We start from the raw sequence: 12291 nt of genomic DNA, 5'->3' as shown, positions 1-12291 counted from the left end.
CAATCTCACACTAAACTTAAGAACGGAGACTTTTTTTCTTTTATATTCCATCACCTGTTTATACTCATTGCATATAATAGGTATTATGTTAATAATAGCAAATACAAAGTGAGCTGGTGACTTTTTAGTGACGGACTGGAAACGCGAACACCCCTCCGTTTTCTCACAGCCTCCGGTCCGCTCGTGTTGTTTTTTAAACCTTTCATTCATTAAAGAGTTCTAATCGCACACTGAAAAAGCACGCGAAATCACTTTAATTCTTAAAATGATCAGAACACGCAGCGCATCCTTGAAGGTAAGAGCCATAAGAAGTGTTTTCCATTTAAAAGCGTCCTTTAAGACAAACCGCGTCGGTGTCGAGAGTTGAGTTAAAGCGTGCACACGCTGAACGTTACGCTGCGTGCAGAAAGACCGTCGTTTTAAAACGTACTTAAATACATATTTAATAAAGCACAGGAGCTGATCATCAGAAAATGTAGTGAAGACTGCAGTGTTAATGATGATGCATCTTAAAACCACTTTTACTTGCTTTTTTCAGATCTTTGTTTTGAAGTTATGGATATCTTTTGATGTCTGCACCGAGTTAATAAATGGCATTATAATATTAATAATAAAAAAAATGTTATTAATCATTTTTCATGCAATGTATATTATTATTATTATTATTAATGTTAACAGTAGTAACGTTAGTAATAATAATAATGCATGGATTGTTCTTGTTTTCATTATTATAATTGTTATTACTAGTTTATTACATATATATAATAATATTAATTATTTAATGTTTGCTCTAATAAACCTCTTGCTTTCAGGCAAAGCAGCTGGAGGTAACAGATCTGTCAGAGGACAGCAGAGACAGCATCCAGTCAAAGGGATCCTGGAAGCCTGTTAGTATCATCTACAGTGTCAGAAATTACTGCTAGTTATTACTGATGATTAATTATTAATATTTGGAACCAGTTCGCCAGAGAATATTTACTTTTATGTGTGCATATTCTTTTCCTGAAGATATGAAAACACAAAGTGTGCTGTTGTATGTCAAAAAATGTTTCGTTTTAAACCGTAATAGTTTTTAATAATATTTCAGATTTGATTGTTTTTATATATATATATTTTCAGTTTTCGTTTTTAATTTTTTAATTTTAATTGCTAAGTTTTAGTAATTTTTTTAAATGCATTCTTTTTTTTCAGCTAAACTCTTTTTTTAATGCATTAATTTTTATTCTGTTAAACGTAAAAATGTAAAATATTTTAACTTGAAATAAATGTTAAGTGAAAAAAAATATTTTATTATTTTTAATTTTTGTTTAATGTCAATATAGTATTTATTAGTTTTAGTTATTTTAGTGCTTCAACTTAAAGTCAAAAAAAGGAAAATAATTTTAAAGCATGCATATATTTATACATGTACACACACACACACACAATTATTTATATATTATATATTTTTATAATTTAATTTGTAATATAAAACCATGTTACTTTAAATAAAATCAGTAGTAACTAAAAAGGAAGTTGTTTATAATTATATTATATAATAGGTATTATGTCAATAATAACAAATACAAAGTGAGCTGATGACCTTTTTAGTGACGGACCGAGTCATGTGTTCAGAAGAGTTGCTTTTCTTCTTCCAAGCAATGCTTTTAAATCACGAGTGAAGAGACCGAACTGTCATTCATTTGCATTTCTGAGTTCGAATTAGAAATAGAAACACAATCCGGGAATAATAATAATAATAATGATGATGATGATGTGTTTCGTCACTCTCTCTGTGTCAGGATGTTTGCTTCAGGTCCAAAGACATCACGGATGAGCTGGCGCAGGCCTTCATGGACACCGAGAGCGAGGGCGAGTTCGAGGGATTCTCTGCGGACGAGTGTGAATGGAGAAAACCGGTGGTAAATATGACCAAAAAACCATGTGCAGTTATGATGTCTGGGAATATCTGCTCCGTTTGGGTTAAAGGAGTAGTTCACCCAAATGTGCTGAAGATGTCCTCACTCTCAGGTTGTCCAAGATGTAGATGAGTTTGTTTCTTCATCAGATTTGGAAAAATGTAGCATTGCATCAGTGTCTCATCAATGGATGCTCTGCAGTGAATGGGTGCCGTCAGAATGAGAGTCCAGACAGCTGATAAAAACATCACAATAATCCACAGCACTCCAGTCCATCAGTTTACATCTTGAGAAGACAAAAGATGTGCATTTGTAACAAACAAATCCATCATTAAGACTAAAATAGGAGTCCATAATCCTTAATAACGCATCCTCCAGTCAAAAAGTGTTCTGGTCTGAATCAGGAGAGAGATCTGCACAGATCAAGCACTGTTTACAAGCCAAAACAGCTCCTAACTAAATATGTGTGTGGATTTTGAAGTGAGAGACAACATGAGATGGACTTATTCACTGGTGGAAGCGTTATTATGGATTATGAACTCATATTTTAGTCTTAATGATGGATTTGTTTGTTAAAAATGCACATCTTTTCACTTCTCAAGACATTAACTGATGGACTGGAGTGGTGTGGATTATTGTGATGTTTATATCAGCTGTTTGGACTCTCATTCTGACGGCACCCATTCAGTTCCATTGGTGAGCCATTGATGCAATGCTACATTTCTCCAAATCTGATGCAGAAACAGACTCCTCCTAATCTTGAATGGCCTGAGAGTGAGGACATTTCCAGCTAATTTTTATTTTTGGCTGAACTATTTCTTTAATTATATATATATATAATCAAATGGAAATGTCCCCAGCAGAGCGAGGGCTCTGATAACGACAGCGACGACAACGGCTTTTATTCTGACGGAGAGGAACCGGCGTCTAAAAAGAGGCGCAGCTCTGGACTGTGTGTCGCATTCAAGTTTCCCACCAAAAGAGGCCCTGCCCCTAAACGGAACACAGCCAAAAAAGGCAACAAAAAAGAGGCCCCGCCCCCAGCCCCGCCCATCAGCAGGAAGCCTGCAGGAGTAAACAGGAAGCGGCGCGAACCAGAGCAATCAAAAGAGTCTACATTATATGAGCGTATACGTGCAGAGAGCCAATCAAAACCCTCTGATAGCGTGACCGGTGTGGAGAGTCTACTGACCGACGAGGAGATGCAGATACTGAGCAAGAGGGCCAAGAACATCCAAGAAAATAAAGCCATGGTATTATTCTGTTTGGTTTAAAATATTTATATGTGTGTTTTCTTTATAAAATATAATTCAAAACAGCATTTTTTTCCATATATATTTATAACTAATAATTATAGCAGTGCTTGTTTTTACTTTGTTAAAATGTAAATATTTTAAATAGTTTTAAATAAAATACAATTAAAAATTTTTTGCACATAATTGTAACTAATAATAATATTTTTACTTAAATTGTGTTTTAAAATGTTTAATGTTTTTAATAAAATAATTCAGAACACCATTTCTCATCTATATATTTGTAACTAATAATCATAATATTAATATTTTACATTTTCTTAATTCATTTTGCTTTAAAATAATATTTATATTTTTTCTCAAAGCAGCATTTTGTCATACGTATTTGTAATTAATACATTTTTACTTCAATTTTGTTTTAAAATATGTATTTCTTTAAATAGTTTTTTTTAAATAAAATCTAATTCAAAACAAATTTTTGTCAAATATTTTTACATCTTTAATTTTTTTTTATAAGAATATAATTTTTTTAAATATAATACAATGCAAAACAGCATTTCAATATGTATTTTGTAACTAATTCTAATATTTTTTCTTTAATTTGGTTTTAAAAGGTTTTTCTAATAAAATACAATTCAAAGGAGCATTTTTCATTTTTAATAATAATATGTAATACTAATATTTCTTTACTTTTTTAAATTTTGTTTTAAAGTAGTATTTCTAATATTTTTAAAATATAAATTAAAAACAGTCTTTATTTATATTTGTAATATTTAATATGATATTAAGTATACTATTAATTTATAGCAGTATTGTCATGTATTTGAAACATTTATTCATTTTAATATAATATTGATGCAAATTCAGTTTTTTTTTAATCAGTTTTTTCATAATATCTCGGATGTTTACATTAACTTAAACTCTTTTCTTGCAGCTTGCAAAACTTTTCGCAGACTTGAGTTCTCTGCCTGAACTTCCTTCTAAGACGACACCTACGGTGAGATCCCACAATCCCCTGCACCACACACATGCACAGAACCTACACAAAATGCTCTGCAGTTCAGTTACGTTCACTTCACACTGATGGTCTGTCTGTGCCCTAAATAGAAGAAAAAGAAGCCATCCTCCCCGAAACGCCGTTTTTCAGAGGTTCAGGTCGAGAGACGAAACCCGGGCCGCAAGGCCAGACCCCCGGAGCATTTTGGGATTGAGGTGGAGGAAAAACCGGCTCCTCTGAAGAGAGAGAGCGGACAGATGGACATCAAGCGCCTGATGGAGGCAAGAGACGCAAAGAAAACTGAACTTACTGTAGAGACAGCACCAAAAACATTTTCATTATTATTCAGATATTGTTTATGTATTTATCTATTTTTTTATTAATTATTTGAATTATATATTATATAAATTATTTGTAATTTTTCTTTTAGTTTTTTATCTAATAATTATATTTTATTTGATTTATTAACTAAAAAAGTTTTTTTTTAGTGTCTGGTTAGCTTTTTCATTGCAGTTTACTATTTGAAATAGTATATATATAATTATTATAAATTTTTAAATTAAATAAAAAGTTAGAGATAAATAGAGAATGGTTTTGTATATATTATGAAAAACATAAACTAAAATAAAAATTTGAAATAAGTTAAGGTACTACAATTTATATGTTTGGTGCATTATTGTCTGAATTGAAAGTCTAATTTAAAAATTAAAATTTGAGGAAAAAAAATAATTATATATATATATATATATAATATATATATATATATATATATATTATATATATCTATATATATATATATATATATATATATATCTATATATATATATATAAACATTTAAAAAAAAAACAAATACATAAAGAACCCTGAACTAAATAAAATAGAATTATTAGATAAAAACCTAAAAGAAAAATTGCAAATAAGTTAAAGTACTAAATTTTGTATTTTTAGTTCATTATCCTTTCCTGAATCAAAAAAAGGTAAAAAAAAAAATACTAAAAATACTAAATATAAAAAAGTAGTAATTCAACTAATAAACTGTAATAAAAAATATAAACCGATATAAAAAAAGAATATAAAATAACTATTTAATAAATAAATATAAATATTAAATGAAAAACATGAACTAAAATGAAAATGACTAATAAGTTGAAGTATTCAAATGCACAGTGTGCGTGGTGTTTTCTTCACGGGTCTGGCGTGTGTTCTGCAGGTTAAGGAGGGTCTGGGCGACGCTCGGCCGAAGCAGAGGAAGCGGCGCTCGCGTGAATCCATACGAATGCCGGAGGACATCACTGAAGAAGAGCTGGAGAACGTGGCCGATCGCGCCAAAGACAAGATCCTGGATAAAGAGAACGTGAGTGCTGAGGGCCGCCGCGTGCCCCGTGTGTGACTGAGAGCTTTATTAATGCCTTTCTTGATGATCTCAGGGCAGCACGTGCCATCAGTGCCGGCAGAAGACCCTCGACACCAAGACTGAGTGCAGGGGCCTGTACTGCTGCGGGGTCAAAGGTCAGTTCTGCGGCCCCTGCTTACGCAACCGCTACGGAGAAGACGTCCGCGCCGCGCTGCTGGATCCCGTAAGACACCCAAATACAGCAATCTGACTATAGCTATTAACAATCATTTCTGTTTAAATAAAGCGGAGACATGTGACCCTGCAGCACAAAAGCAGTCTTAAGTCTCTGGGGTATATTTGTAGCAATAGCCAAAAATACATTGTATGAGTCAAAATTATTGATTTTTCTTTTATGCCAAAATTCATTAGGATTTTAAGGAAAAATCATGTTCCATGAAGATATTTTGTAAATTTCATACCGTAAATATATCAAAACGTAATGTTTGATTAGTGATATGCATTGCTAATAACTTAATTTGGAGAACTTTAAAGATGATTTTCTCAATATTTAGATTTTCAGATTCAAGGTTTTCAAATAGTTGTATCTCAGCCAAATATTGTTCTATCCTAATAAACCACACATCAATGGAAAGATTATTCATTTCAATAACTTGACTGTTAAGACTGCTTTTGTGGTCCAGGGTCACATATAATAAAATAAATATACAATTGAAAAACTTACACAAAAATAAGAAATTTGCTTTGGAAAGTAACTGAAATTAATATGTGTGTTTCTCTGTGTGTGTCTGTGTGTGTGTGTGTGTGTGTGTGTGTGTCTCTCTCTCTCTGTGTTTGTCTCTGTGTGTGTGTGTGTGTTTCTCTCTCTCTCTGTGTTTGTCTCTCTGTGTGTGTGTGTGTGTGTGTGTGTGTGTGTGTGTGTGTTTGTGTGTGTGTCTGTATGTGTCTGTGTGTGTGTGTGTGTGTGTGTGTGTGTGTGTGTGTGTGTGTGTGTGTGTGTGTGTGTGTGTGTGTGTGTGTGTGTGTGTGTCTCTGTGTCTCTGTCTGTGTGTTTCTCTGTGTGTGTGTGTGTGTGTGTGTGTGTGTGTGTGTGTGTTTCTGCAGTCGTGGGAGTGTCCCATCTGTCGAGGATTTTTTTGTTTGTGTGTGTGTGTTTGTGTGTGTGTGTGTTTTGCGACCGGGGCTCTCACCAGACTCGCCAAGTTCTACGGACACGATAACGTCCGAGAATATCTGGAGAGGTGACTCACTACACACTCAACAACACTTACTGAATACTGCCTTACTGTGTCCCCTCAGATTTTAACATTTCAACAACTATTGCATGTTCACAGTTCTCTGAGATTGGTTAATGATCACATGACATGCAGATAAATATATATATATATATAAACAGGTGCTCAAGTACCCCAGTTTGGGGAAACTCTAGTTTATCTCTTCTTATGGGAGATTTTTGTATAAAATATCTTAATCTTCATCAAGCAGTTTGCTCTTGATGGATTTAAATTTTCTTTTTTTTTTTTTTTACATATTTATTTTATTTATTTATTTATTTATTTATTATTTTTAACGGGTTCACAAACATTTTACATGCACAAAACATTTTCTAGTATTGTCTAAAATAGTTTTAAAAATAATATTAAAATTAAGTTAATTTCAATAAATTAACAACAGTGTAGTACTTATTTTTACATTTATTTAAACATTTCACAATTTTATGTAATTAATTAGTTTTTCATCAACTCATCACCCTCCCTCATAATAAATATTCATTTATACATTTAAGATAATCTACAATTTTCTGACGTAACTAAAAAAATTTTTTTTTTAAAATTCTGACGTAACTAATTATGATTAATCAACTTTATTTTCTTAGATATTTATATTTAAATTTTTTTGTAGATATTTCTAATTGAAATAATTTTATTTAACTTAATTATTAATTTTATTTATTTAAACCATCCACATATTTCTACATTTTATATTTCTGATGTAATTCATTATTAGCTTTTCATCAACTCACAAACCACCCTCAAAATAAATATTTTATACTTTTTAGATATTTATGAACTTTTTTTCATGTATTTTTTAACCTTTATCAACTTGCAAACCATCCTTAATAAATATTTATAATTTTTTTCTTTTTTTTTATTATTTATTTGATTTTTAGCTTTTAATCGAGTCACAAGCCGCCTGCAGGTCCTCCAGTGTGTTAAACTCTGGTGTGTGTTTTCATATAAAGTCTCATGTAGTTAATTCCTGTCAAATTAAACCAAGTGCTGTTTCTCCAGACAGGAGTTTAATGCTGCTCTCTCTCTCTCTGTGTGTGTGTGTGTGTGTGTGTGTGTGTGTGTGTGTGTGTCAGTCTGCAGAAGGACGTGGAGTGAAGACGATCCTCCGTCACAGATGAACCTGATGGGAATCAGTCTGATCGTTCACTCCTGACACTTTTAAAGAAAACACTGAGCGTTTCCAGCAGTGTTCAGCAACGATATGCAAACCAAGCCCTATTTTATACTTCATGATGTTGTACTGTTTTTACTGATTTTGTTTTAATGAATCCTACTGTTCTCCTGCTAATTAAAGGCAGAGATATCTTGAGATCCTGTAACAGATGTGTCTGATTACACAGCCTTTTCTCTCATTTGCACAATTTGTGTTTTTCTCTCTGAAAACGTTTTATTGGAAATTAGTTTAAATAAAGGTCCTTTTATTTCAAATTTTACATGCTCTGTTTTTTAAATATATGATGTGTAAAGATTTAATTAATTTAACAAATTAGTTTAGTACGAGTGTGTGTGTGTGTGTGTGTGTGTGTGTATATATTGGTGAATATAATCAAATAATCTTGAGAAATGAATCGGATGTGGATCATTATTTAAGGGTGCTGGTTTGATTTGGGCTTCGGTGGGGACATAACAGCAGACAATAGATGTTTAAATGTTTGATAAATGATGGATAATTTTGCAGTCGCTAGATATCGGTAGAGACAATCTCATTTTGTAAGTGACTTTTCTTTGTTTTAAAGCTGCTTTCTTTGGACTGACTACTCAAAAAAGATATATAGGAAAATAGAACTTAATTCATTTGTGTTTCCTGCTAGCTACATTTTACACACCGAAACTAAAATTTACTTTCTTGAAGTCTTTAAACCTCTCCTTTCTTTATTCAAAGTTGATCTAGATAAGTACGTTAACTGCCCGAAGTTCTGTTAATACTAAAGCAGTAAAAACTGTATCTCTGTTGATCCTATGTGTCCTCTTAAGGTTTTTAAGGTAGTAAAGGCATTTATTACTTTTCTGTTGAGCTGCAACATCCCTTACAAAAGTTCACCATGGTTTTACTAAAAAGAAAATAATAGGACTACATAAAACATTATTTCGACTCTTTACAATAGTAAAACCATGGTACATTTTCTCAAGTGATTTGTATTTGCGTACACATTCTTTCTTTCTTCTGTTTTGTTTTTATAACTGTACTGCCTTAATGGTTTGATGTTTTCTACTATTCAATAAAAAAAGATTCGCGATACGCGCCGAAGTTCCGATCTGAATCAAATGATTCACGCTCCGAAGCTCCGATCTGAATCAAATGATTCACGCTCCGAAGCTCCGATCTGAATCAAATGATTCGCGCTCCGAAGCTCCGATCTGAATCACATGATTCGCGCTCCGAAGCTCCGATCTGAATCAAATGATTAGCACTCCGAACTTCCAATCTGAATCAAATGATTCACGCTCCGCTGCTCTGATCTGAATTAAATGGTTCGCACTCCGAAGCTCCGATCTGAATCAAATGATTCACGCTCCGAAGCGCCGATCTGAATCAAATGTTTTGCACTCCAAAGCTCTGATCTGAATCAAATGAATCGCACTCCGAAGTTCCAATCTGAAACAAATGGTTCGCACTCCGAAGCTCCAATCTGAATCAAATGATTCAAACTCCGAAACTCCGATCTAAATCAAATGATTCGCGAACCTACTCCCAAGTTCCAATCTGAATCAAATGATTCGCACTCCGAAGCTCTTATCTGAATCAAATGATTCGCACTCCTAAATTCCAATCTGAATCAAATGATTCATGCTCCGAAGCTCCGATCTGAATCGAATAATTCACGAGTCCACTCCGAAGTTTCAATCTGAATCAAATAATTTGCGATCCGATGTCCCGATCTGAATAATGATTCGTGAACCATCATTTTAGATCAGGACTCGGAGTTCAGATTGCTATTAACTGATGATTCGAATCATTCAATTTGCAAAATGATTCACGAACCTACTCCAAAGTCCCGATCTAAATCGAATTATTCGTGATACAGGATTAGAAGTTCCGATCTAAAGAAAATGACTTGCGACATGTGATCCGATTGGAGCGCATCGAAATCATTTTGCGACGCAGCTGATTCTGGGTTTTCTGGGAAAAGCTCTGTTTCACCCATTGCTGTGCTTTTCAAAATTATTTCAAGTGATGTTGAAATTCGAAAATGAATGGCTCTTTTGATCTGGTTTTTGCAAGTGATCTTTTGAACCTTAGTGATCGAAGTCACAAGTTTGAATCAAGTGGCGCGGTTCCTGCGTAAATGATTCAATTGAATCGGTTTGCCTGTTCCTCCACTTTTCGCATCTTCAGCCTTGTTTACACAACACCGTCAGCACTACTACTGGCTTAACTTGCTAGTTTTACGCCATTGACTAAAATAAGCGAAAAAAGTATGATGTTTACAAATAAAATATAAATATTTCCATTGCAAATATAACATCCAACACAAATCTACAAACATATTCAGATGAGGTAACGTTAATCAGTTTAATTCTAACTAGTGAAACTCCATTAATATAACGAGATGCAGCTCAAAATGCATGTTAGATGGAATCATTGTGCATTATGATCGAATTTGTAGCTTAATTCACTATATTTGAGATGGTTCGAGCACTGCAGTTCAATAACAGCATCCAGTGTCTCATATACCATCAAAGTGATGTTCAGTTTATCAGTATATATTGTAATACATACCTGTTTTTGAGAAATTATTGTTGTATTGGATTGTGTTAAATCTATATTGAGTGATAGTCAATGTAGAAGTTCTATGTACACATCTCAGGTTGGTGTGACCTATTTCAGATGCGGCCGAATTCCCAGCCACAGAATCTATGAATCTCATTATCTGTTTATTCTACAGTATGAAATATGAACATCAACTGGTGAGACGTGTCAAACGAACCAACTTTCTGTGAAGAGACAGGTGCTGCGTTACTGTGTGCATGCAGATCGAGCGAGCGTGAGACACACACACACACACACAGCAGCTGTTAAAGTGGATAAAGCGTCCCTTTGGTGGTGCACTGCAGGTACAGAGCTGTCAATCAAACAGAGAAAAGAACAAAAGAGAGCCGCCCACCTGAACCATCTCCACCTCCACACACCATCATCCCTCATTCCTGCCCTCCATCACAGACTCAACACGCCACACACACACAATCAGAGATTAACAACTTATGCAGTTTGTTCCTGGATGACTGCAGTGTTTGGTCACATGACCCGTCAAGCATTTTTGAATATACTACTTTGTATTAGAGGTTTGCACATATTTCCAATCCAAAGTGTGATCACTAGTATCATCCTCAGGCCATCCGAGATGTAGATGAGTTTGTTTCTGCATCAGATTTGGAGAAATGTAGCACTGCATTAGTTTCTCACCAATGGATGCTCTGCAGTGAATGGGTGCCGTCAGAATGAGAGTCCAAACAGCTGATAAAAACATCACAATAATCCACAAGTAATCCACTCCACTCCAGTCCATCAGTTAATGTCTTAAGAAGTGCAAAAAACTGAAACAAATCCATCAAAACTTTAAACTTCAAACCATTGCTTCCAGCTAAGTCCATAATATATAATAACGCTTCCTCCAATGTGAAATTATATAACTGCCAATTCCATTCCTTGATTATGATTGGCTGAGTCACATTCTAAACCAAATAATATACACACTTGTGACCTCAATCTATCAGTAATACTGTGCCACTGTGTCCCATCTAACAGGGAACGTTCTCTCAAAGTTATGAACATTAATAGAAACATTAATAGAATGTTAACTGGTTTGTTAACTGGAATGTTTGTAAAAGTTAACAGTATAATGATGTTTTTAAAACATTAGCACAAAAACATTACTTGTACATCATTCAAGGAACGTTTCTTTACGGAAATGTTTTAGTTGGATGCTCGTCGACATTTAAAAAATGTTACTAGTTGTTTTTGGAATGTTCAGAGAACATTAAAACTATATGTTTTCTGCAGAATTCTAAAACAGAACCTTCAAATAACATTCAAATTACCATTTAAAAAAAACATTAAGACATTAAAAACTAGACATTTTGAATGTTTAAAACAGTTTTTATAACTTAATGAAAACATTAGCAATATGTTCTTAAAATATATATATATATAAATATATATATATATATATATATATATATATATATATAATATATATATATATATATATATATATAAAGTTAAACCTCTTGATGATGGATTTGTTTCTTTTGTCTTCTCTAGATGTTAACTGATGGACTGGAGTGGTGTGGATTACTTGTGGATTATTGTGAAGTTTTTATCAGCTGTTTGGACTCTTATTCTGACGGCACCCATTCACTGCAGAGGATCCACTGGTGAGCAAGTGACAACAACAACAAACTCATCTACATCTTGGATGAGTGAATTATCAGCAAATTTTCATTTTTGGGTTAACTACCCCTTTAAGTAGTATTTGAAATTGTTAACTAATGTTG

General features: G+C 33.4%; 1 protein-coding gene across 2 annotated transcripts; it reads left to right on the top strand.

The window, feature by feature from the left end:
- Positions 1 to 8228, top strand: LOC109089962 (cell division cycle-associated 7-like protein). 2 transcript variants are annotated; one of them, XM_042745333.1, is made up of 10 exons: positions 1 to 295; positions 813 to 887; positions 1782 to 1901; positions 2762 to 3151; positions 4086 to 4148; positions 4259 to 4429; positions 5360 to 5503; positions 5577 to 5726; positions 6608 to 6744; positions 7869 to 8228. In XM_042745333.1, the coding sequence occupies exons 1-10, from the start codon at positions 266 to 268 to the stop codon at positions 7888 to 7890; spliced, it is 1302 nt and encodes a 433-aa protein (XP_042601267.1). In that variant the 5' UTR covers positions 1 to 265; the 3' UTR covers positions 7891 to 8228. The 2 variants fall into 2 exon arrangements, with proteins under 2 accessions (XP_042601267.1, XP_042601266.1); XM_042745332.1 differs by having other exon boundaries at positions 3 to 295; positions 2759 to 3151.
- The last annotated feature ends 4063 nt before the right edge of the window (positions 8229 to 12291 follow it).

This window comes from Cyprinus carpio, chromosome B19 (assembly GCF_018340385.1).
Source record: "Cyprinus carpio isolate SPL01 chromosome B19, ASM1834038v1, whole genome shotgun sequence".
NCBI classification, from domain to species: domain Eukaryota; kingdom Metazoa; phylum Chordata; class Actinopteri; order Cypriniformes; family Cyprinidae; genus Cyprinus; species Cyprinus carpio.
This window is presented reverse-complemented; position numbering and strand designations above follow the sequence as displayed.